This window comes from Pongo abelii, chromosome 13 (genome assembly GCF_028885655.2).
Source record: "Pongo abelii isolate AG06213 chromosome 13, NHGRI_mPonAbe1-v2.0_pri, whole genome shotgun sequence".
Lineage (NCBI taxonomy): Eukaryota > Metazoa > Chordata > Mammalia > Primates > Hominidae > Pongo > Pongo abelii.
Genome location: NC_071998.2, coordinates 60,815,434 through 60,841,248, shown reverse-complemented (window position 1 = coordinate 60,841,248; position 25,815 = coordinate 60,815,434). Strand labels below are relative to the sequence as shown.

Sequence of the window (25,815 nt, the reverse complement as noted above, 5' to 3'; positions counted from 1 at the left end):
ACTGCACTCCAGCCTGGGCAACAGAGCAAGACTCTGTCTCGAAAAAAGAAAGAAAGAAACTATGGTACATATACACAATGCAGTACTATTCAACCTTTAAAAAGAATGAAACTCTGTCATTTGCAGCAACATAGATGAAACTGGAGGTCATCATGTTAAGTGAAAAAAGCCAGGCACAGAAAGACGAATATCACATGTTCTCACTCCTATGTGGGAGCTAAAAAAGTTGATCTCATGGAGGTAGAGAGAAGAATGATGGTTACCAGAGGCTAGGAAGGGTAAGGGTGGGGGAAGAGGATGAAGAGTAGTTAACGGGCACAAAAATATGTTAGATAGAAGGAATATGTTCTAGTGTTTAACAATGCTATTACTCACATGGAGTCAACTCATTCTTCAGACAGACAGAACCTATCATGTGCCAGGCACAGAGTAAGGAGATATAAATAAGGTGGTTCATCCCAGTGACAGGCATTCCAGACAAACCCTTGCCACTCTGCTCATGTCCTCCGCCATATTCCCCATCACCTCACTTGCACATGCTACCATGCTCCAGTCCAACTTCACAGAGAAAACAGATGCCACTAGGCATGAATTCCCATGGCTTTTCTCTTCTCCATCTCCAAACTTCTCCAAATTTTCAGCTAGGCTCACATCCTTTTAAAAAAATAAAATAAAATAGGCCAGGTGCGATGGCTCACGCCTGTAATCCCGGCACTTTGGGAGGCCAAGGCAGGTGGATCACTTGAGGTCAGGAGTTTGAGACCAGCCTGGCCAACAAGTTGAAACCTCATCTCTACTAAAAATGCAAAAAATTAGCCAAGCGTGGTGGCACACGCCTGTCATCCCAGCTACTTGGGAGCCTGAGGCAGAAGAATCACTTGAACCCAGGAAGCAGAGGTGGCAGTAAGACGAGATCATGCCACTGCACTCCAGCCTGGGTAACAGGGCAAGACTCAGCTCAAAAAAATAAATAAAAAATGAATAGTGACGAGGTCTCACTATATCGCCCAGGCTGGTCTCGATCTCCTGGGCTCAAGCAATCCTCCCACCCCAGCCTCCCGAAGGGCTGGGATCACAGGTGTGAATCATTGCACCAAGCCTAGGCTCATACCCTTCTTTCTACCTCCAAGGAAAACATGGCTTTCCTTTTCCTTCCTGGGTCCTTGAGACTCTGTTCCCTTCTCTACCTTGTTTTATCAATGATCTCATCCTTCATATATTTTTAATTTCTTTCTAATGACTAGCTCCTTCCCCTCAATTGAAACATATTCAAGTATGTACAATCTAGAAAATTATTCCCATCATCTTCCTTCCCTCAATATACCCCTACATCTGCTATTCTCCTTAACCTGCCAACTTCTTGAAAACTCATGCCATAGTCTCTGATGATATGTGTTTACTCCAGTTCACACCTCAGGTCATTGGAGTTTGACTAATGCCCCCACTAATCTACTAAAACTTTTCTTCCTAAATGTATCTGTTAGGGCTTGGCACGGCAGCTCACGCTCGTAATCCCAGCACTTTGGGAGGCAGGAGGATAGTTTGAGGCCAGGAGTTCAAGACCAGCCTGGTCAACATTGTGAGACCCTGTCTATTTAAAAAAAAAAAAAAAATCAATCAATTGATCAATCTATATATCTTTAAGGAATACTTTTGGCTGCAAATAATAGAACATTTAACCAGCAATGGTTTAAACACAAACAGTACATTTCTTCTCATATGACATGCCCAGAAGTAGGTCATTGCTGGCAATACTTAACAGATGACAGCGCTCTGGGTTGATATCCCAGAAATCCTCTTGACTTTCTAATCATGCTCATAACAAAGCTAAATATCATATCCTCATGCAACTGTATTCCAAGACAGGAGACCTGGAAAGTGGCTCAATGAACAGAATTTCCCTGCATGTACCTGACTCTCAGCATGGAGGAAAAGCTTTCCTAGATGCTCTTATATAAACTTTACCCTTATCCCTCTGCTCTGGTCTGAAGGTTTATTTCCCTCCAACATTCTTATGTTGAAACCTAACCACCAAGGTGATGGTATTGGAAGGTGGGGCCTCTAGCAGGTGACTACGTCATGAGAGCTTCACCCTAGTCAATGAGATTTGTGTCCTTATGAAAGAGGCTTCAGAGAGCTTCCTCCCGCTTCCACTCTTCTCCCAAGTGAGAACACAGCAACAAGATGCCATCTTGGAAGCAGAGAGCAAGCCTTTACCAGACACCAAATCTACCAGCACCTTGATCTTGAACTTTCCAGCCTCCAGGAGTGTGAACAATAAATTTCTATTATTTATTTATTGACATGGAGTCTAACTCTGTTACCCAGGCTGGAATGCAGTGGCACAATCTCGGGCTCACTGCAACCTCCACTTCCCAGGTTACAGTGATCTTCCCACCTCAGCCTCCCAAGGAGCTGGGACTATAGGCATGTGCCACCACGCCTGGCTCTTTTTTTTTTTTTTTTTTGAGACTGAATCTTGTTCTGTCTCCCAGGCTGGAGTGCAGTGGTACAATCTCGGCTCACTGCAAACTCCACCACCCGGGTTCAAGCGATTCTCCTGCCTCAGCCTCCCAAGTAGCTGGGACTACAGGCGCCTGCCACCACGCCCAGCTAGGTTTTTGTATTTTTAGTAGAGACAGGGTTTCACCATGTTAGCCAGGATGGTCTCGATCTCCTGATCTCATGATCCACCCACCTCGGCCTCCCAAAGTGCTGGGATTACAGGCATGAGCCACTGCACCCAGCCTCATTTTTGTATTTTTAGTAGAGACGAAGTTTCACAATGCTACTCAGGCTGATCTCAAACTCCTGACCTCAAGTGATCTGCACACCTTGGCCTCCCAAAGTGCTGGGATTATAGGCATGAGCACCTGGCCCAAATTTCTACTATTATAAATTACCCAGTCTGTGATATTCTGTTATAGCTGCACAAGCAAACTAAGCCAAGGCCCTTCTTGACAGGTTTATAGTTCCTACCACTCCCAGAGGTAGAACTGGATGACGATTGGCGCTCTGACACATTCCGTACCATTTTGCTCCCGCTTCTTTGCTCATGCTGTTTGCCAAATGTGGGATGCCTTTCTTCTCATCTTCTAATCATCCTTCACAACTTAGCTCAAATACAACTTCTGCTGGGAAGCCTTTACCTAACTACCCACAAACGGCGCTAATCACTGATTCCTTGGAATCCTGGAGCTCTTTGTATAACTTTTCATGTTGCACATACCACCCTGTGTTGTAATTATTTGGACAGATGTCTTCTACCACACTGTGAAATATTTGGGAAGATATACCATGGTAGTCATTAATTTGCTGTACATCCAGTATGTCCACTTAAAGTTAATATTATACCATTCACATACAATTTAGAAAATTTGTTATCACAGTAAAGATCCATTTACCCCTCTCCTATCCTTTATACTATGATGGTCATATATAGTGCATTTATTTGTTATAAACCCCACAAAACAATGTTATAATTTAGGTTTTAACTAGTTAGTATGTATCTTAAAGAAATTGGTGTTGGCCGGGTGCGGTGGCTCATGCCTATAATCCCAGCATTTTCGGAGGCTGAAGCGGGCAGATCACGAGGTCAAGAGATCGAGACCATCCTGACCAACATGGTGAAATGCCGTCTCTACTAAAAATACATAAGTTAGCTGGGCATGGTGGTGCGCACCTGTAGTCCCAGCTACTCAGGAGGCGAGGCAGGAGAATCACTTGAACCCAGGAGGCGGAGGTTGCAGTGAGCCGAGATCACTTGCCACTGCACTCCAGCCTGGCAACAGAGAGAGACTTTGTCTAAAAAAAAGAAGAAAGAAAGAAAGAAATTAAAAAAAAGAAAAAGAAAAAGAAATTGTTGGCCGGGTGCAGTGGCTCATGCCTGTAATCCCAGCACTTTGGGAGGCCAAGGTAGGCGGATCACCTGAGGTCAGGAGTTCGAGACCAGCCTGACCAACGTGGAGAAACCCCGGCTCTACTAAAAATACAAAAAAAAGTAGCCGGGCATGGTGGTGCATGCCTGTAATCCCAGCTACTAGGGAAGCCGAGGCAGGAGAATCGCTTGAACGTGGGAGGTGAAGATTTTGGTGAGCCGAGATCGCACCATTGTGCTCCAGCCTGGGCAACAAGACCAAAACTCCGTCTCAAAAAAAATTGTTTAAAAAGTCTTTTATCTTCACCCACATATTTACCATAGCTTTACCTAACATATCCTGATAAAGACCTCACTTGTTTCACACTCATATTAGTTTCTATTGCTATGTCACAACTTACCACAAACTTGATGGGTTAAAATCTCAAAAATATATTACCTTAAGCTCTAGAAGCCAGACGTCTAAAATGTGTCTGCAGGGCTTTATTCCTTCTAGAGGCTTTAGGGGAGCCTGTTTCCTTGCATTTTATGCTACCAGAGGCTGCCGTAATTCCTTGTCTCACAGCCCCTCCTCCGTCTTCATAGCCAGCTGTATGGCATCTTCTGTCTCTCCAGCCTCCCGCCTCCTTCTTATAAAATCTTGTGATTACATCAGGCCTACTCTAATAAGCCAAAATAATCTCTCCAGGCACAGTGGCTCACACCTGTTATCTCAACACTTCAGGAGGCCAAGGAGGAAGAATTGCTTGAGCTCAGAAGTTTGGGACCAGCCTGGGCAACAGAGCAACATGCCATCTTTAAAAATAAAATTTGGGGCTGGTGCGGTGGCAAACACCTGTAATCCCAGCACTTAGGGAGGCCAAGGCAGGTGGATCACTTGAGGTCAGGAGTTCGAGAACAGTCTGGCCAACAAGGCGAAACCCCGACCCTACTAAAACTACAAAAATTAGCCGGGCATGGTGGCGGGCATCTGTATTCCCAGCTACTTGGGAGGCTGAGGCAGGGGAATCACTTGAACCTGGGAGGCAAAGGTTACAGTGAGCTGAGATCACACCACTGCACTCCAGCCTGAGCCACAGAGCAAGACTCCATTTCTAAATAAATAAATAAATTGAAAAACAAAGACCCTTAATTTAGTTACATCTGAGACGTTCCTTTTACAACCTAAGGTGACATTCACAGATGGGGGATTAAGATGTGGATATCTTTGGGAAGACATTATTCAGCCTAGTATTATTCACATTTATCACTAGTATCTAGCACAGTAACAAAGATATATAGAAGGTGCTTGATAAATGTGCATCAGTTAAATACATCTTTGCTAAAAAGTGGTCTGATGACTGTTAGTATTAGCATCACATGGGAGCTTGTTAAAATGTAGAACTCTGGCCCACCCCAAACATACTGAATCAAAATCTGCATTTTAACAAGATCCCCAGGTGATTCTTATGCACAGTAAAGTATGAGAAGTACTCAATTAAATGATCTCATCTAACAGTTAAAATAACAATAGAAAAAAATATATTAAGCATCTGTAACAGATACTTTGAGTGTCTTCACGTGCTCTGACCCACCTCTAATTTCAGCCACAGCTGCATTAAAGATTGCGGAGAGAGTGTAGATTTCTGGCTGACGCCCTCCTCCAGTGTGTACTTTCTGCCCCAGGGACTTTACCAAAGGTATGAGAAGCTAGTGCAAGGGACAGAACTCCTGGAGCAACCCTTCATCAGTGAGGGCCCAGTGCTGGAGGGCAAATCCCTCTGTCTCCCATTCTTGGGATGGACAATTCTAAGAAGCATTTCTATATCAGAGATTTCAATAATGCTCCTGATGGTCACAGTGGCTCACACCTGTAATCCCAGCACTTTGGGAGGCTGAGGCGGGTGGATCACCTGAAACCCCATCTCTACTAAAAATACAAAAATTAGCTGGGCATGGCATGCCTGTAATCCCAGCTACTCGGGCGGCTGAGGCATGAGAACCGCTTGAACCCGGGAGGCGGAGGTTGCAGTGAGCCGATATTGTGCCACTGGACTCCAGCCTCGGTGACAGAGCGACACTCCATCTCAAAAATAAAGAAATAAAAGAAAAAATAATGCTCCCAAATATTGGCTTTTCTTCCTTCCCTGTGTCACTCTTCCTGCTCCCTCACTCCTGCTTCCTGGGATCACCTCCCAAATAAACCACTTGTCCCCCAAGTCCTTATCTTCAGCTTAGCTTTCCTGGCAATCAAAACCAAAGCAGTGTTTATTAAATACCAGGCGCTCTACCATAAGTTTTATATGATTTATCTCATTTTATACTCACAACAACACTGTATTTCTGCCCTATTTTTACCCTCTTTCAGATGAAGAAACTTTAAAAGCAGTTAAGTAATTTGCCCAGTTTCATAGAACTGATGTACGACAGAACTGAAATGCTAGAGTCCAGGCAGCTTGACCCTGGGGCTTATGCACTTCCTCAGTAAGTGCCTCCTCATGAGAACACACCAGGGCTTACATTTATATAGTATTTTCCAGATTTAAACTGAAAAGAATAAATCCCCTCATTCTCTAAACTGCTGGCCAACTGAAAGGAGAAATGGACCAGAAGTCCCCAGTAATACTGAAGACTAGACTTAAGCATAAAGCAAGTTCATCTCTGGTGACCATGGAGAGAAAAGGTGAATGAAGTGGATGGAGCATGTTGCAGAAGAACGGTGGGTTGGTTGCAGAGGCTTAGTGGGAAGAAGGATGAGTTCTTCCTTTCCAAGAACATCCCATCTGCCATACCTTCCCCATGTGACTCAGGAGAAGGAGATCCACCTCCAGATCCAGGAGTACCTCCCAACCAGGACAGACCTCTCTTAGGAGGGGACATGTGAGCAAAGACTCAGTGAAGGTCAGGGTGTGAGCCACGCTGAGATCTTCGAGAAGGGCATTCCAGGTAGAAGGAAGAGCCACTGTGAATGCTTGTAAGACAGGAGTCCAGCTGGTTAATTCCCAGATGAGCAAGGCGGGTAGTGGGGCTGGAGCAGAGTGAGGAATGGAGTGCGGTAGGGGAGACCAGGACGTCTCCTTTCGGGCTCACAAGGAGGTTTACCCCACTGTGAGGACAGCAGCAGTTTCTGAGTGAGACCAGAGTCACGGCTGTGTTTTGAGCAAAAGAGTGCTGTGACCTGACATGTATTTTAAGAAGAGCACTTAGCTCTTAGCAGTTGTGTTGAGAAGAGAAGCAAGGTCAAGGGTGGAGGCAGGCAGAGCAGCTAGAAGGCTCCTGCAGTTATCAAGGCAAGAGAGGAAGGGGCACGGCATGGCAGTGAAGGTGAGAAGGGCCGGGTTATGGAGATATTTGGAACATAGGACTAATAGGAGTTCTTGACGGATGATTGGCTATGGGGTATGGGTATCCATTTAAAAGAGAGATGAAGGATAACTCATTGGCTTTTGTCCTGAGCAACCAGAAGCACAGGAGTGTCTCTATCTAACATGGGAAAAGCTGCCAATAGAGCCATGCATTAGGAGGGAATGATCACAGTTCAATTTTAATATGTTGAGTTGGAGATGTCCATCATATATTCAAGTGGAAATGATGACTAGATAGTTGGATGGTCACGTGTGAAGCTCAAGAGACAGGTGTGGGCCAGGCGTGGTGGTTCACACCTGTAACCCCAGCACTTTGGGAGGCCAAGACAGGTGGATCACTTGAGGTCAGGAGCTTGAGACAAGCCTGGCCAACATGGCAAAACACTGTCTCTACTAAAAATACAAAAATTAGCTGAGAATGGTGGTGAGCGCTTGTTATCCCAGCTACTTGGGAGGCTGACATACGAGAATCCCTTGAACCCGGGAGGCAAAGGTTGCAGTGACCTGAGATCACGCCACTGCACTCCAGCCTGGATGAGAGCAAGACTCCAAAAAAAAAAAAAACAAACAAACAAAAAGAAAGAAAGAAAGAAGCAAGCAAGCAAGCAAGAAAGAAAGGTGTGAATTGAAGATAAAAATATAAAAATTGGGTCATCCCTGGCATGTAAAAGGTATTAAAGCCTGTCACCCAGGCTGGAATGCAGTGGTGCAGTCATAGATTATGGCAGCCTCCAACTCCTGGGCTCAAGCAATCCTCCCACCTTGGCCTTCCACGGTGTTGGGATTATGGGTGTGAACCACAGCACCAGCCTTGAAGATATTAAAGCCTTGAGGCTGCACGAAACCAGGAAGGGAGTGAGTATGGATGTGGAAAAGACACAAGGACAGGGCTCCAGGGCAACTCGACTTTAAGAGAGCCCGGGGAGGCCGGGAGCAGTGGCTCACGCCTGTAATCCCAGCACTTTGGGAGGCTGAGGTGGGCAGATCACCTGAGGTCAGGAGTTTGAGACCAGCCTGGCCAACATGGTGAAACCCAATCTCTACCAAAAATAGAATACTTAGCTGGGCATGGTGGCACATGCCTGTAATCCCAGCTACTCAGGAGGCTGAGGCAGGAGAATCGCTTGAACCTGGGAGGCGGAGGTTGCAGTGAGCTGCTGAGATCGTACCACTGCACTCCAGCCTGGGTGACAAGAGTGAAACTCTGTCCAAAAAAAAAAAAAAAGAGAGAGAGAAAGCCAGGAGAAGAACTGAAAGTAGCAAAGAAGAAAAAGAAGGAATCCACCTCTCTTCTTTTTCTTCACTTGGCTTCTAGGACACCATAGTCTCTCTTTTCCTGTACTTCACTGTCCACTCCTTAGTGTTCTTTGCTGTGATGTGAAGTGAAATAACTGCCCAATAGACTTGGCATCATGGAGGTCATCCGTGATCCTGAGAAGAGTAGTTTCAGTCCAGTGACAGAGATGAACGTCTGATTGGTGTGAGATCGAGAGAGGAGAGCCGGGCATGGTGGCTCACGCCTGTAATCCCAGCACTTTGGGAGGCTGAGGCGGGTGGATCACCTGAAGTCATGGGTTCGAGACCAGCCTGGCCAATATGGCGAAACCCTGTCTCTACTAAAAATACAAAAATTAGCCAGGCATGGTGGTGCACACCTGTAGTCCCAGCTACTCAGGAGGCTGAGGCAGGAGAATCACTTGAACTCGGAAGGCAGAGGTTGCAGTGAATTGAGATCATGCCATTGCACTCCAGCCTGAGCGACAGAGTGAGACCCCGTCTCAAAAATAAATAAATAAAGATAAAAATAAAAGGAGAACAGGGGGTGTGCACATATAGACAGTACATAGAGGTAACTTTGAGATGTCTGCATACAAGGAAGATGGCAAATGGAGTAACAGTGCAGGAGGATATGGGGTCAAGGGGGCACACACGCACAAGCATACATGTAAAGACAGGAGGGAGGACACTTTTTTGTGCTGAAGTGAATGATTTAGAATAGAGCAACAACTTGATAAGCAGGAGATGGGGTAATTTTAGAAACAGTCATTAAATAGCCTAGAGGGGAAGGGAACCTGGTGCCACATGGAAGGATTTGCCTTAGACAGGAGCAGGGAACAGTATATCAGGTGACAAGAGAGAAGGCAGCGTCTGGGTGGAAAGGTAGGTAGGATGGAAGATATGATGGTGGGAAGAGGAGGTAGTTCTTGTCAAATTGCTTTTATTTTCTCAGTAAAATAAGCAGCAAGTTTCTCAGCTCAGAGTGAGGAAGGGAGGGGTGTTGGAAGTTTGAAGAGAGAAGGTGCAATATAGTCATTTCAGAGTGTGGGAAAGTAAACTGACGAGGGAAATGCACACGGACAGTGTTGAGAGCCCACTTGAGATGTATGATCATAAATTTAGAGTGACAACAGTTAGCCCTGTCATTTTTGTCCAGTGTGTTAAGCTGGACAGAATCAAGAGTTTGGCCAGATGGTCCCAGGAATGAGAGAGCAGGGGGAGGTGCATGTGAAAGAATGATATAGTGGGAGACCATGAAATCTCAAGGTGGGTAGGAGAGATGTAAGAATGAAAGGTCAATGACAGACAGTGAAAAAGTAGACTGGAAGTTAAAATAGGGTCAAAGAATTGTTCAAATGTGGTTATTTGAGCAAATAAGCTGGGAGAGAAAGAAGTGTTGGTCACCAAGGAGGATGATGGTCAGAGGTGCTGCTGTTATTTGGTGATGAAAAGATTGAGGATACCCATGTGACAGTGGGGTGGAGGAAAAAAATGATTGCAGTTCAGGTACCAGGGTTTCAGATAGGTCATTAATCTACTGGGATGCTGAATTCACCAAAAATGTTAATAGGAGTTGGGTGGAGGTGGGGGACTGTGAGTCAGGTGCTAGAATCTTCAGGGAATGAGGGGGAGTGCAGGAGAGCCTGCAGATGACAGCCACAAAGCGGAGGTGGTATAGTCTGATGGCAGGTACTTCAAAGCAGCTGGGGTGGAGGGGGAAGAAAGAAGAGTCTAACTTGGTGAATAATTCTCCTGCCAAGGGTTTGTTCTGAATTCCACTCTCTAGTATCTCACCAAGCTTCCTTCCCTCTTTTGGCAGCTGAGAGGCCATCCAGGGTAAGGATTTTTTCAGGGTCGTGGGGTCAGAAGGAAACCAGCAAACAGTCAGGACTTTTATTCCCTCTTCTCTGCTACCAAAATACCAAGGCAGTGTTTTGGATATTTAAAAGAACATTTTAAATGTCCTTGTTTGTTTCTGCCTCTGTGCAACATTGTGCTGGGAAGGACAGGGAGCTGGTAACCATGGCAGTGGAGCAGAGGGTGGTGGTGAAGAGGTGGTTTTTAAATGGGGTGAACTTCAGGCAGGCGGCACCCAGAGCTGGATCCCCCTCGGCCTCCTTGGAGTCCTTTGTTCATTCAGCTTACTTAGGGAGAGAGGCTTCATTCTTCCCCGCTGGGAAGCAAGCTTTGAAAAGAAAGGTTTTGCCAGACTCCATAAGGAGAGGGTGTGTCTCTAGGAGCAGGTTTTGGGGTTCTGCCTGAAAACCTTGGTCGGCAGGGAATTTTGGGCACCCTGTTACGAACAGGACAGTCTGTGATGGCAAAGAAGCCAGCTCTGCAGCATCCTGGATGCAGAGTTCTTACACACCGTTAGCTGTCTCACCACTTCTCCCTGGACAGGTGGCCACTCGTGGGGGTGGCCCAGAATCCTGGCCAAAAAAGACAGCCAGGCAGGGCCCCCACAGGAAGGTAGCTGGCAGGGGAGTCAGGAGGAGAGGAAGGGGGAGAGAAGGAGTCACCTCTTCCACGTTCCTGGATAGGGAGCCCCAAGGCCATTTTCAGGGCAAAGAAGTGCCCCCAAAAAAGCGGACACAGGGCAAGGCAGGACAGGACAGGACAGGGCAAACCTGGGTCACAGCTCGGGGCCAGGGAAGTCCCATGACTGCAGTGTTCAGCTGCAGGTTTCCCAGCTGCTCTGGGCGGGAAGCGGCGCTGGGAGATGGGGGCGGGGAGAAGGGAGGGGAAAAGAGGAGGAGGGAAGTAAACAGGAGACCACAGAGAGAGCCAGTTCCCGGCGTTCAGAGAACACTAACCGCCTCCGGTCCCCGGTGGGTGGCTGTATGTGTGGAAATGAAACTGGGAGGAGGAGGGAGAGAGGGAAGAGCGGGCACGCACTTCTCGGCTGTCATCCACCTTGACTCTTTCGACCCTCCAGCCCGCTCCCCACCGGGGTAGGGGGTTGGGGGAGGTGGGAGGGAAACGGTTCAGCAAACGCCCACCCCCAAGTACCAGTAGCTGGTTCAGCTGTCGGTGAATCAGACACTGTCTCAGCAGCTTGTCACCTGCGCTCGGGAGGGGAACAGAGGGCAACCTTGGAACTTGGGAGGGGGAGGTTGGGAAAGTGCAGGATCCAGCACTGGGCCTGGGCCTGGGCCTGCGCGTAGGGGTGACGCCTACGACTCGGAAAAGGGCTATCCACTTCCCTACACCCACACACGTCTCGACCCAGTTCCCGGACGCCGAGTAGAGGGGGTGGGACGAGAGCATGGGGGCCGTACAGAAGGGGGAACTGGAAGAAGGGGAGGGGAGAAGAATGGGTGGGGGGTGTGCTGCGGCTGGAAGCGCTGGGTGCCGGGCGGGCGCGGCCGCGGGGAGAGCTGCTGCCCGGTGCCTGCCCGCGCGGGGTTATGCGAGGTAACCGAGCGGAGAGGAGGAGGGAGGCGGCGGGGGCCGCGGGCCGGGGTGTCTGGCACTCGTTGGACAAAGAGATGATGAAACGTGAGCGCTATATTTACCAAGGGGGTGGAGACGGGGCGGGGGGGGGCGGGGAGTAAAAAGGACAAACTGTTCCACAACAACCACAGGAAACACAGCCCATTCTGACTCACTGGGAGGGCCGCACCGACCCCCTCGCAGGCTTAGCCTGAAGGCAGACGCGGGGCGCGGGTGCTCCCGGGACCGGACCGAACCTGGGCTGGGGCTGGATTGATTTATAAATAAAGGCACATTCGATCCAAGAGTGCGTGTGTGCGTGCGTGTGGTTCTTGTGGGGTAGGGGAGAGCACGGAATGGCAGGAATGTTTCCTAACCCCTTGGCCGGGCCATCGCCGGAAAGATCTGCCTGCAAACTCTGGGAGCGCAATTCCTGCAAAGTCATCTCCTCCCGCACAGCCTGGCCGGCCTGCCCGCCACGCCCCGCCTGGGGACAGCAGCACCCGCCTCCCCCACTCCCTCCCCACCCCCGCAGCCCATGGAGTTGGGGTGCGGTGCGGTGCTGGCTATGTTTAGAAGCTGATGTCATCTCGACACCCTACTCTGCAGTGTTCCCAGGAGGACCGCAGGGCAGGTTTTCCTCTTCCTCGCGGGCGTGGGGGATGGAAGGTGGCCAAGGTGCCCTGCCCTCTCCCCAACACACGCACCCCACACCCATCTACCCGGGAGATTAAAAGAAAAAAAAAATGCAACACCGCCAGAGTTATGAAACAGGGTGGCGGGGGCGGTACGTGCACGCGGAGAGCGCAAAGCAAGGGCCTGGGCCGCGCGGGGCTCCCCCCCGGTCCCCGCCCACTCCCACCCCCGCGCTCGCGGGTGCAGGGGCTAATTTCAAGGTTAGCTCACGTGGGCGTGGGCGCCCGGAGCTCCTTGCACGAGTTTGGGGCGGGTTCCTGGTCCCCCAATCTAGGGCAGTTTGTTCAACTGCAGTAAAGGGAGCTTGATGTTCCATCAGGGAAGGGATTTCTGAGAACTGGGACTGTCCTCAGATGAACTCGCCTCCTCAGGCTGCTGCGGCGGCGGCCGCCTGCGGAAGACTTTTTAAAAGGGCGATGCCAGGCCGGGGCGCGCGGTCCAGGAGTGGCTGAGTCGCCCGCCAGTCCGCGGCCGGAGCCGAGCGCCCGCCCCCGAGCGCGGGTGATTCACCGAGCGCCGCGCTGGGCCGGTCGGAGCGCGGGGGGCTGCGAGCTAAACTTATCCTCCTGCATATGCATGAACGGGCGGCCTTTCTGCGCTGCAGAGGAGAGGGCTGGAGTTTTGCGGAAGGCTGCTAAGTGGGGCGGGAGCAAAGTAGGGCGGCGTGCAAGTTTTCGCGCTTGCCTGAGCTCCCTTCCCCCTCCAGCCCCTGGGTGTTAGCTGTCATTATGGCCACGGGCGTTCCACCAGATCGGGCTTTACCTGATTGTATTTCAAAATCCAGGAACATCGCCATTGTTGGAAGCTTTATCCCTTTAGCCCCGCCTCTCCCCTCCTCAAGCTCGCCTCCTTCTCTAATTCCCCTGCTTTCAACAAAATGAACACTGGTTTCCTCCACACATGTTCCGTGTGCCTAGGTGGGGTCGCTGGAGCCGGAGGGGCTGGGCCCTGAAAGGGAGAGGTCTGGATCCAGCCCAGAATGAGGTCCAACACGTGATCCTCTACCCCTAGTGAGCCATCTGTTCTCCTCCTTCCTTCCCGCCTGGAGGCTGGCAGTTCTGCCCGGCACGGTCCACGCTTCCCAGCAGGAAAGAGTGAGAAAAGCCAGAACTGGCAGAACCCAATACCTACGGAGTGTGATTTTAGCCCGAACTTCCCTGGTCCTTGAGCAGGGGTGACACCCGGCAATCTGTATTTTAAATCGAGCGCCAGGTGATTAGCTCCACCCTGCAAAATGGGGAAACCCTGCCTTGGGGCACAGTTTGAATAAAAATCTCCAGGGGAGGGGCCTGGGAATCTGTGCTGCATATGCCAGGAAATACCTTACTCCCCGCTAGGGTGAAAAATTTACCTTGGGCCAGGCGCGGTGGCTCACGCCTGTAATCCCAGCGCTTTGGGAGGCCGAGGTGGGCGGATCACCTGAGGTCAGGAGTTCGAGACCAGCCTGGCCAACATGGCGAAATCCCATCTTTACTAAAAATACAAAAATTAGCCGAGCATTGTGGCGCACGCCTGTAATCCCAGCTACTGGGGAGGCTGAGGCAGAAGAATCGCTTGAACCCGGGAGGCTGGGGTTGTTGCAGTGAACCGAAATCATGCCATTGCACTCCAGCCTGGGCGACAGAGCGAGACTCTGTCTCAAAAATAAATAAATAAATAAAATAATAAAATTTACCACGGAAAAAGAATAGGTTATTTGAACCCCCATTCCACTTTCTACAAACCAGCTTGAAGAAAGAAAAATCGAGACCATAAAATTAAGGAAGGGATTTTGAACACATTTATATTTGTGTCTGCTATCCATTAAATGTTGATTTAAGGTTTTCTGACCTTCACTGCCATAAAGAGCAATATTTGTAGATGTACAGCAGATGAGATGGTATTTAAAGAACCCAAGTCTTGCCCCAGTTTTTTTCTCTAGGATTTTTTTTTCTTTTGTTTTAGATCCCTTGAGTGTTTGGAGTTTGGGAGGAACTATTGGAGATTTATTAATCTAATCTCATCAATTTATAGATAAGGAAATAGCTCCCAGAGATTGCCTGAGGTTACAGAGTTTATCTCAGACCCAGAGGCCAGCTCCTCACAGTGGTCTACAACGCTGAACCAGCTGACTGTAGGCACTACTTCTTATGAGAGCTAATAATGATAATACTGTAATTATTTTAGGATGCACAGAAAACAAGGCTTATATGTTCTGGCTACAGGCCCATAAGCCATTGTTTTGAGAACTTGGATAATAAAGCAAATTCTTAGGCAGAATTTAGAGAGGAAAGCATAAACTAGAAGCATACTTATAGTCTGAATTTTCATGCTCCTTCCAGTTGGTTTGTTTGGATTTGAAAATGTGTATTTACAAAGACTAACTTGGGGGAAAACAGACCTCTTACATCTATGTGGCATAATATATACTTTAGTGATAAATTCTTTTAATTAGGAATGATTCATATTAATTTGGGATCACTTATTTTGCCAACATTTAATTGGGACAACCACATGCTGGCAAAACAGCCCAAGCTGGTTTTAATCATTAAACTATTATAATACACATTCCAACACCCCCAAGGAAACTTCACTGTTGAAAATACAAGAAAAAAATCCTAACAGAGAAATTATTTGCTGATATGTTATTTTATATATATGTTTTTAACATATAAACTTCATGAAGGACAGAGTCTCTTTTCATTTCTGTATTCCCCCATGCCTAGCTCATTGCCAGGAACATAAATATCTGGAGAATGAATGAGTGGAAAAGGAGAAAAAAGAGAAAGCATTCTACAGTTCTAGAATTGCTGGGTTTAAAAAGATATTCTAAATCAAGTCAAGCAGCAGTTATGTTTGTAAATGTGTGAGAAATTCATGTAGATGAAATCTCAGTTTTCTTTTATTACTTTCTTTTGTAACTCTGAAATGAGTGAGTTTGGAGAATTCAGTGTTTATGTCCAGTTCAAACAAAGTGAAATTAAAGGGAATTAAAGAAAAGATGGCAAGGAGTAAGGAAGGGAAAAGTTTATATTTTTAAAAAACCTAAAGTGATTGATGTATTCAAATTCCTGGATTATATAATCTTCAAGGAAAGATATAGACTTTTCCTCTATTCTGGAATAATGATGATGGTGGTCCTAGGGCTGTCTATAGATGTCCAGGCCCGAGCAGTCTGTTTCACCAGTACAATCCCAGTTAAAATGCAAGTCTGAGGGGCTGTACAGGCCATGATCATAGGGATCCTGGAGAGATCCCGCTGGTATGTGCACTGGGCCTTAAGGAGGCAGGCAAAGGTGCAATTTCTAAGTGATCATGTATCCTAGGGGACAGAATTTGTCCCAGAAAAATCATGAAGTAGGCAAACTCCCCTGGGCTTCAGTGAATTCTTTTCTAAAATTAAGAGATTAAGTTCTAAAAATGCAAGAACTCCAAGATGGCTTGGAGTTTTTTATACACTGTATGCCTACCTTACAGGGATGCATGCAGGGTGCTTGGTACAGGGCCTGACACAGAGTAAGCCCTCCATGAAAGGGGTCAGTGATAATGATGCTGATGGTGATGCTATTCTTGGTTGCCCAGTATCCCCTATCTACACCTTTCTTCCACCTGCAGTCACCTACTGCAGTATCTTCCCTGTACCACTTTAATATTTTTGTTGTTGTTTTCTTTATTTTTTTAAGCTGTACACTTTTATTGAACTGTTCTTGTCAGGTTTGTTATTTTTTAATTAAAATCTATTATACTCTTACTTACCTGAGCCACCCTTAGTTATGATTTAAAAAAAAAAAAAACAGGGCCTTGCTCTGTTGCCCAGGCTGGAGTAGTACAGTGGTGTAATCAGGGCTCACTGCAGCCTTGACCTAGGCTGACGCAGTCCTTCAACCTCAGCCTCCTGAGTAGCTGGGACTACAGGTGCGAGCCACCATGCCTGGCTAACTTTTTTTTTTAATTTTTTTTTTTTTTTTTTTGATGTGCCACTTTAAAAACAAAGTCAAAAGAAACTACTGTAGACCTCAAATTGGTAGAGTCAATTTGAGACCCTTCCCTTGGAGACCAGAACCTGGTGTAACTTTCTCTTAACAAAGGTTAATATCCAGTGGGGGTCAGGGTTGGAACTCACTGAATCCGCATCACATAGAATCAGGTACCTCTCACATTCACGAAAGTGAATTATTTTTAATGAATTGTGCTGACAGTATGCCTCTTGCAAAAAGAACTAGCCCTAGATTCTTTTCTAGCTATCAAGATGGAAAACAACCACATCGTTAATTCAGACGGAGGGGTAAACCAAGTTAATCAGACTCCAAGACCCATACTAATTGTTGACCAAGTAATGCCACAGTAGTCCATGGCTAAGGATTTCCGGCTTGTTCCAGTCCCTAAAAATCTGTTCCGCACAGTTAATATTTCACAAAACCAAAAGGGCTTAGCTGCAAGCACAAAGAGCTAGAAATCAGGAGACTTGTGGTTTCTATTGAGTTCTGTCATTATCTGTCTAATAAGATAAATAAGTCACTTCTCTGTAACTCAGTCTCCACATTTGTGAAGTGAGGGAAGAGAAACATGTCCTAAAAACCATGCAGGGGCTCTGGAAAGAAAAAGAGCTAAGAATGGTGGGTTTTTTATAAAAGTTACACAAATGAATGGTTTTTGTCTCCGTTTTTCTGAAAGTGGGTTAAAAATAGCTTCCAAATAAAGCTAAAAGAATTTATTTAGACTAAATTGCACCGAAGAAGTAGAGGAATTAAGAGCTATGACAAGCAAAGATGGGATGTTTCAATGAAAGAATCTCAGGCAGTAAAAAGGCTATGCTGTAAAACCAGAACTTTTGTTAGCACTGCATTTTTAAGATGAATTGGTCATAGTTAATGTATTGGATGGAAGAATTTTTAAACATCTGCCCCAAAGTATGCTGCATCCAAAAAATATATAACAAAACGAATTCTTACTCATTTGTGTTTATTCTTGGACTTATCCTGACATAATGGGGTTTTTTAAATTATAGATTCACACTGCATTTATTCATCACCCCTGTCCTCTCATCCATAACTCAAATTTACTACCAGCAACACAAAATACAAAGATGTGTCCAGTTTCACTACAGCTCTTCGCGTTTACAAGTGTCGAGCGCTTGCTTTCGGAACGCCCTTCTGATTGGCCGAGCCAATGCCAGTGACATCAACCAACTTACTTTTGATTGGAAGGCTGGTTGCTGGGACTGTAGCGTTTGCAGGAAGTCACTTAACTGTTTGGGAGCTGGAAAACCGAAGCTGAAGTTCTCTTTTGCCATAGGAACGAGCGCAACTGACTAGGGAAGATGTGTCCCAAAGCTCCGCAAGCTGGAACGTGAGCCAGGAGGCCCGGACCGGCCACGGGACCGCGAGGCACTCCGAAAGTGTGCGGCTGCCCCTTCCCTGCCTCCCAGCTGTTACCCTTTTAAATGTCAGTGTTCGAGGCTGTAGGGGTAGCACGAGGCAGCGAAATGGAACAGTCGGATTGGCCGCACGCCTCAGTTCTAGACGCACCTCTCCACCGAAGGCCGTTCTGACTGGCAGGGGGAGAAAGTAAACAGAGTTGAATCACCCTCCCCACTGGCCAATTGGAGGGGGTTTGGTTTGTGACGTGATGGGATTCTGCGAAATTGTTACTGAGCAAGAGAATGCCGGAACGGTGCGGACCGGCCGGAGCAGGGGCTCAGAAGCCGTCAGTGGACTCGGGAAAAAGTGTCTCTTAGACCTGGCGCTCGGCGGGGCCCTCGCCACCCGCGTCGGGGTGATCGGGTGAATGTCCTGGGGCTTTGGCTCGACGGAGAGGCGGCCGAGGGCGTGCACCTCTCTTGCAGTTTCCTCTCCCAGCGCCTCGGGGGCGTTTTCAGTCGAATAAACTTGCGACCGCCACGTGTGGCATCTTTCCAAGGGAGCCGGCTCAGAGGGGCCGGCGCGCCCGTCAGGGGATCGCGGCCGGCGCGGGGCAGGGGCGGCGGCTAGAGGCGGCGGCGCGGCGGAGCCCGGGGCCGTGGATGCTGCGTGCGGAGGCGCTGCCGGTTACGTAAAGATGAGGGGCTGAGGTCGCCTCGGCGCTCCTGCGAGTCGGAAGCGCCCCGCGCCCCCGCCCCCTTGGCCGCCGCGCCGTGCCGCGCCGCGCCGCGCTTGTCGTCCGAGGCCAGGGCAGGGCGAGCCGAACCTCCGCAGCCACCGCCAAGTTTGGCCGCGCCGCCTTGGGCTGCCGTCGCCCGCACCATGTCCGCGGCCGCCTACATGGACTTCGTGGCTGCCCAGTGTCTGGTTTCCATTTCGAACCGCGCTGCGGTGCCGGAGCATGGGGTCGCTCCGGACGCCGAGCGGCTGCGACTACCTGAGCGCGAGGTGACCAAGGAGCACGGTGACCCGGGGGACACCTGGAAGGATTACTGCACACTGGTCACCATCGCCAAGAGCTTGTTGGACCTGAACAAGTACCGACCCATCCAGACCCCCTCCGTGTGCAGCGACAGTCTGGAAAGTCCAGATGAGGATATGGGATCCGACAGCGACGTGACCACCGAATCTGGGTCGAGTCCTTCCCACAGCCCGGAGGAGAGACAGGATCCTGGCAGCGCGCCCAGCCCGCTTTCCCTCCTCCACCCTGGAGTGGCTGCGAAGGGGAAACACGCCTCCGAAAAGAGGCACAAGTGCCCCTACAGTGGCTGTGGGAAAGTCTATGGAAAATCCTCCCATCTCAAAGCCCATTACAGAGTGCATACAGGTTAGCGGCGTCGCCCTCTCCCCCGGAGCTCTGGGGTTAGTTAACCTTTGGCCAGGCAGCGTTCCTGGGCGTTCGGGACACTGCTCTCGGCCGAAAGGGTGCAAACATGTTGGATAAGATGCGGTTTAACTCTTTAAATAATTTAAATGTGCATTGGCGGAAAGCTCACTCTCTCCTTAATTGTCCCCGGCCTCCGGGAGCCATGGAGAGCCTTAAACTGGCGGGTAGAGCGAGTGCGGTGCGTGGCTTCGCGGGGAGTGGTGTCCGCCCCTCCCCTGTCCCGCCCCGCCCCCGGGACTCCCGCACCCCGCCACGGTGGGGCCACCCCACCTGGGAGACGCTGGCAGCGGGGAAGTCAGATGGCGTATCTTTTATTTAATTCTCTTGTCGGGTTGCAGAGAAGTGGTTGAAACCGAGGGGGGACGCGGCGCACTTTACTTCGAGCCTTTTAGGGATGACTAAGGACTCATTTAACTGGATGCCTGCTACTTTTTTGGGCTTGCCAAGGTGGTTTTAAATTTGGCCAGGAGTCCCCCGAGAGATTTAAAATAACCCGGCTTCAGGCAGCAAAGGAGTCTGATCAAGTAATGGTGGTTAACTTCACTCATTAGTCCTCCTAATGAGCCAGATTTCAGAGCTGACTTTTTTTTTTTTTGGCCATGTGACTTAGGTCGCACCCTCCACCCGTGAATCGCGGTTTGCAGGGAGGTGTGGTCCTTGCCGGAGGTCAAGGCTTGGTAATGAATGTTGGGCGGTTCTGGAGGCCTCAGGGAATAGTTCCTCCCAGGGAGGGTGAGAGGCATGGCCGTACAAATGAATGTGGCCAGAAAGACATCTATCTGCCTTTTAAAATGGGCTTTGGAGACTTCCAGGGACCTGGGTCATCCAATTCTCTTGGTTGTGTTTAACATGAACGGTAAAAGTTGGAAAGCATTCACATTTGGACATGCTGTCTTGACCATCTTCGGAACGCTTCTTTTACAAGCGCCATTCAGAGGTAGCGGGGCCTGGTCCTCTCAGATAAGCCTTTTGCCTCTGTCCTGTGACACCGTGCTTGAGAGGGTATTGTTGGAGTTAGTTGGAAAAATGTTGTCATTTTTTGGTGTAATACTTCGATACTTTTAAGATGAGGTCTTGGGCCTGTGGTTTAAAAATGATACATGGAAAATAATGATACTTGATTGGGGTTTTTTGTTTTGTTTTGCTTTGCTTTTTAAAAGAAAGGCCACGTAACTGCTTCTCATTCCATTTCCTTTGGAAACTTGTTCTTGTGGAGGTGGCTGCTGGCACCGGAATCAGACTGAATTTCCTCCATGGTTAATGCAAAATCAGGTTCTGTTTGGGGTCATCATTTAGGTTGCCATAAAACAGCACGTTTTAAGGCTTGTATCTGTAAGGTTGCTGAAAGGCATGTGCCTGTGTTGGGGGATGTGACCTTTAGTGTGGCTCTGGGGGTGAAGTAGGGGTATATTAACTGGAGGGTGTTACTCACCAACAGCTGTTGGGCGGGCCTGGCTGTGTCAGCCATGTTTCCGGAGTTCAGTTGTTCCCATCGACACCCACTGCCACCTTGAGCAAAGGCATTTTCTCCTTCAGGGAGCTGCCCAGTCGTGCAGCCAGGGAGGCCTGCAGTTCTTCTGTGAGCTGCCAGAGTCTGTCCGACTCAGGAATAGGGTTTCCAGCGTTCTGGGCCATTCGGCTGAGTGATTTTTCTTAGGCATTTATAGAAATGGCTGCTTCTGTGTGCGTGCATGCGTGCTGCTCCTTAATTCTCCATAAGGCAAGTCATTCGGCTCAGCTGTTTCAGGAGAACCTTTTTCCCAGTCAGGAGTGGAAAACGAAGTGAGATGTTCATTCAGCTTTAAGTGCTACAGTCAGTCCTTTGAACCTAGGGATATGGTGATTGCAGGTGCCTATGTTTTGGGGATCTCTAATCTTAGTGCATGGTTGAACAAAACCTCAGCCTGGGTTAACATTGTCAGAAGTGTATTCCTGCTAGAGGAGGTATGTGTTAAGGTTACTTTAAATAAGAGACTTGGAGGTCTTATGCATTTGGAAGTTTCAGATACAACTTCAATTTAAATTGACTTTAGGATAGGGTAAGGAGCTTTCCTAATTTTCTTTCTGCTGGTGTTAAATCAAGAAGGTGGGCAGAGATGGCATTTGGAATGTCTGCATTCTGTGAAGATTTTAAGAGCTAAACTCCCTGCCACACCCCCTTGCTCAGTGCTGCTAACATTCCCGCAAGAAACCCTCCAGCTTGCTCACTTCCTTATAGAGACACATACAGCTGCCACTTCCATAGACCACTTCTACACCAGCTTTAGAAGTTGAATCATTCAAACAGATTTTCTTCTAATTCAGTGCTGCTACTTCTGTAGTGTGCTGGGAGGAACGACACAGTTGAGGCCGACTGAGCTGGGTTCTGATTTGTCCTGTTGTTTTCTTATTTGAGACCATAAGCAAGTTACTTTAATTCAGAGTTTGCAAACTGGAGGCTTGCTGCTGAATTTGCTTTGCAGATTTGTTTGGCTTGGCCAACACAGGGTTTATAAAAATTTAATTAGTTACCAACATCTAAAAATCAGAGGATTATGGCATGAATCCAGATTCCTGGCTTGTCTGGAAAAATCAAAAGATCTGGCAAAACTGGGCCTGAATTCCTGCCTAGCAACAATTGGCTTGAACTGATCATGATATGGGGCAGTACCTCGTATTTTAATCACTTACAAGATCTCTTTTGGCATTTAAGTTTGTAACCTCTGCTTTGTTTAAGCCTCACTTTGTTAATCCACAAGATAGGGCTGCTATCCTCAAGTCACAGGTTCTTGTGCAAAGATAACATCTATAAAGCACCTGGTAGGGTTCCACACACAGTAGCCCCTTGAGAAATGCTGGGTCATGTGGTTTGTGTATAATGTACAGAACGTCACCTTAAAAATCAGGAAACACTGGATAAACTTATTTTTAAACAGTATGTTAATTTACATTTTCAAATAGTATGTTCAGTTTGTTTTTCTTCAACCAGACCAGATCTTTTCAGGTGACATACCTCTAAAGTTTAAGCAGTGGATCAATTGTTAATCTAAAGAAAAAAAAGACGCAACAAATATACTATTTTTCCTGTTTCCAGACTTTTTGGACACTTTATGATGTATTTATTTATACTGTTTCAGATTAATTTTAGAACTATTAAGAGTATTTTATATGAAAATATATCAAGCATGTTATTTGAAAATGTAATTAACATGAAGTTTATCCTAAGTCTCCTGACTTTGTGGATACCTTTCACATAGAGTATGGGCAGATTTTGGGGGGCGGGTGGTAAAGGCAGTGTTATCCTTTGGAGAAGGAAACAACTACATTCTAATTCCAGCTCAGAAGTCATCAGAACAGGCTGATGTTGAATCATGCTGGGTTGATATCTGGATGACAGAAACCTTAGGCCTTGTTTCTGTGCCAGGTGCCATCTTATTCTCTTTTTGGAGGGGCTTAAGTCAGCTATCGCCAAGTGGTGACAATGGGTTGAGTTTGATAACACTGGTTATAGGATTCTGAAGATCAGAAAACCCCAAATTCCAACCATCAAACCCCAGTTCTATGAAAAAATATTTTTCAGTTTATATATATATATATAGTGCAAAAGGAGGCTCATATAAAAAACCAGGAGAGATGGGGGCTACAAAAGCCCGGAGTGGCGGCTTCTACTTCTCCTTAGCCTCTTCAAACACATTCTTGGGATCCTTGGCATACTTGGTGTGAGGGACCTGGACAGCCTCCGTAGTAGAAGTTGTCCTCCAATATGGAAAACAGATTTTTTTGGTCCCTCTAGGAATGTCCATCACTAGCCAACTCTAACTTAGGTGGGAATTTTGCTTAAAGGCATGAGGTTGCCCTGAGCTTCTTGTACTCTTCTCCCTTAATTACTGTAAAAGGTTTTGGAGTCAACTGTTTGGTCAAGGAGAGTCTGATGTCATCAGAGGTATGAGGAAAAACTCACTTCATTGCCTGGGAGGTGGGGCCTTAGGGACAGAGGAAGGCCTTGCCCTAGACTAAGGGGCGTTAGCTCACTGGGCTGCCCATTAAGTAGGCCCTGCCCAGCCCTTACCACCATCTCTTCTCTTCATGAGTGGAACGGAAGCCCTGTACCTGGATCCTTAGGGACACATTCTCTCTACCCCATTCTTCTTTCCAGAGGGCTCCCCAGACTGATGTGGAATGGCATTTCATAACCCAACTTGCTTCATCCAACGTAGATGTACAACTAGGCCTGAGTGGGGCTTGCACAGGTAACTGTTTCTCTACCCTTTTTCCATAATTGTCCCCTCTATTACTGATCCTCCTGCCTCAGCCTCCAGAGTAGCTGGGATTATGGGTGTGTGCCACCACACTCGGCAAATTTTTTGCATTTTTAGTAGAGACAGGGTTTCACCATGTTGGCCGGGCTAGTCTCGAACTCCTGACTTCAAGTGATCTGCTCACCTAGGCCTCACAAAGTTCTGGGATTACAGGTGTGAGCCACTGTGCCTGGCCTCCCCCATTACATTTTAATTCCACAGATAGACTGGAGCTGTTTTTGGACTATGCCCCCTTCTGAAGGCGACAAATCATTGTAATAGCTAAGACTTTTTTCACCTGTCACAGAACCAATTTTTGCCCCCTGGGAGATGATACTGCCTCACCCCACTCAGCAATAGGAGCGATATCAAGTATCCTGTTAGGGAAGAATAACAATCTATGCAAAAGGCTGCATACAGATGTCTTCTAGCTATAGAGGATGGGTTTCTAAGGCTGCAAGTGTTTGCTATAGGATTTGTTTCTGGGTTTTAGACAAGAGGCTAAAACTCCTTTGAATCAAGTGAAAGATGTCCAGACTGTTCTCCAGCCCCCAGCCCAAGCTCTCTGCAGAAATCTGACCCTGGGGCTGGAGGCTGTTAGGACCCTACAGCTCTTATTGCTAGTCACAAGGTAGGAGCCACCCAGTTGCCTTTCTTTCCTCATTTCCCATTTGTCCTGTGTCATCCTCTATCTATCTGCCCTAGCAAAGACAAAGTCGGGGGGCCTCTGAGAATCTTCTGCTGGCAAGATTACAGTTTCACGATAGAAAACATAAGTGGAGTCAAATTACAGAGTACGCACGCTGTTTCCCTTGATTTTCCTCTCACATCTTCTGTGCGTGGTGAGAAGAGAGAGGGGAGGGGTATAAGTGGGTTCCTGGGTGAGAGAGGGAGGTACCAGAGTAAATACAGTGCTGCTTGGATGGTGACACCCCATTACCTTCAGACACAAAGATGTAAGCTGAGGGAAATGAATTCTTGGATTCAGGGAAATGAATTCTTGGATTCTGAACGTGAGGGTCAGATTTACATTCCTGTCTCAATTGTCGACGCTTATCCCAAGGACTAGTCATTCTGCAACATCTGTGGGAAATTCCCAGATTGAACTTCCCAGGGAGAAACATCATATGACATATTGGGAAAATGGCTGACAATGGTTTTCCTTAGTAAGTTCATTGAGAAGAAAAGTGGGCGGATGATTTCCCAGTCTTCACTCTTTCAGAAGCCCCTAAAACAATCTGACATGCTCTAGTTGGAGCCTGCTTTCTATCCCATCAGTTTGATTTCTGAATGCCTTATGATCATTAGCATTCTTTATTTAAAAAAAAAAAAAGCTTTGTCGCATTTGTTAGTCTTGACTTCCAAATCTTCTGTGTTCTTTTTTTTTCTCTCTCTCTCTCTCTCTTTCCCCTTGGCTGTTCTCAGGCTTGGAGAAAAAGCTTGTAGCATGCCATTCCTTCCTCCACTGCTAGAATCCTCCCCCACATCCGACCCTCCCACCTTTTCCTAATGTTTCTCCAGCAAGCCCAGCGCCCACTGAAGAGCGTAAATTAGTGCCTAGTAATTGGTACAAAGGCACTTTCTGTTTCTATGCAACATACGCAGAAAGGAGGGGCAAAAGGAAGACGAAGAAAAAAACCCCACAGATGGTTAAAAAGGGAAAGAAGTGAGATCCTCTTTCAGGGGTCTTTGAGCAATCCTGGCTGTCTCTCTCCGCCCCACTTTTTGTTGAAAGTTAGTCACAGGCCTAGGCCTAACTCAGAGCACTTGGTGGCAGCAGTTGTTAGTATCAAAAGAATAGCGCTTGGAGGTTAGAAGTGACCTTGGGAGGTCATCACATCCATCATTTTGTCTTTAAGAAAGCACATCCCCACCCTCTCTCAGAAAGATGGGGATTGTTCTCTTGAAATGTTTTGGGGGGACTTGGAGGGCTTTGAAGCACAAAAGCCGCCTCTCTGCCTTGACTAGCACGTGAGTGGTCATACTGTGTAATCTCCCAGAGCCTCACCAACTCATGAGGGTACTAGGTATTTGGAAGCATTTGTCAGCAGAAGATGCTAAAGCCCCTAGCTTCAAGCTTGGCTCTGTGGGTGCCTAGGAATTTTTCCTTCATTTTGAATTCTTT

The 25,815-nt window shown here is 47.7% G+C and overlaps 1 protein-coding gene and 1 long non-coding RNA gene across 2 annotated transcripts in view; one reads left to right on the top strand and one right to left on the bottom strand.

Annotated features, from left to right (window-relative positions):
• The window catches only part of LOC112134905 (uncharacterized), a 47,973-nt gene extending 30,036 nt beyond the window's left edge, over positions 1-17,937 (bottom strand). Inside the window, exon 1 of the long non-coding RNA XR_008509717.2 lies at positions 17,801-17,937. This is a non-coding gene — a long non-coding RNA (uncharacterized LOC112134905). The remainder of the gene's footprint in view (positions 1-17,800) is intronic.
• Positions 17,554-25,815, top strand: part of KLF9 (KLF transcription factor 9) — a 29,827-nt gene continuing 21,565 nt past the window's right edge. The window contains exon 1 of the mRNA XM_002819854.5: positions 17,554-19,353. Within this exon, the coding sequence (XP_002819900.1) occupies positions 18,849-19,353 (505 nt within the window). The 5' untranslated portion in view covers positions 17,554-18,848. The remainder of the gene's footprint in view (positions 19,354-25,815) is intronic.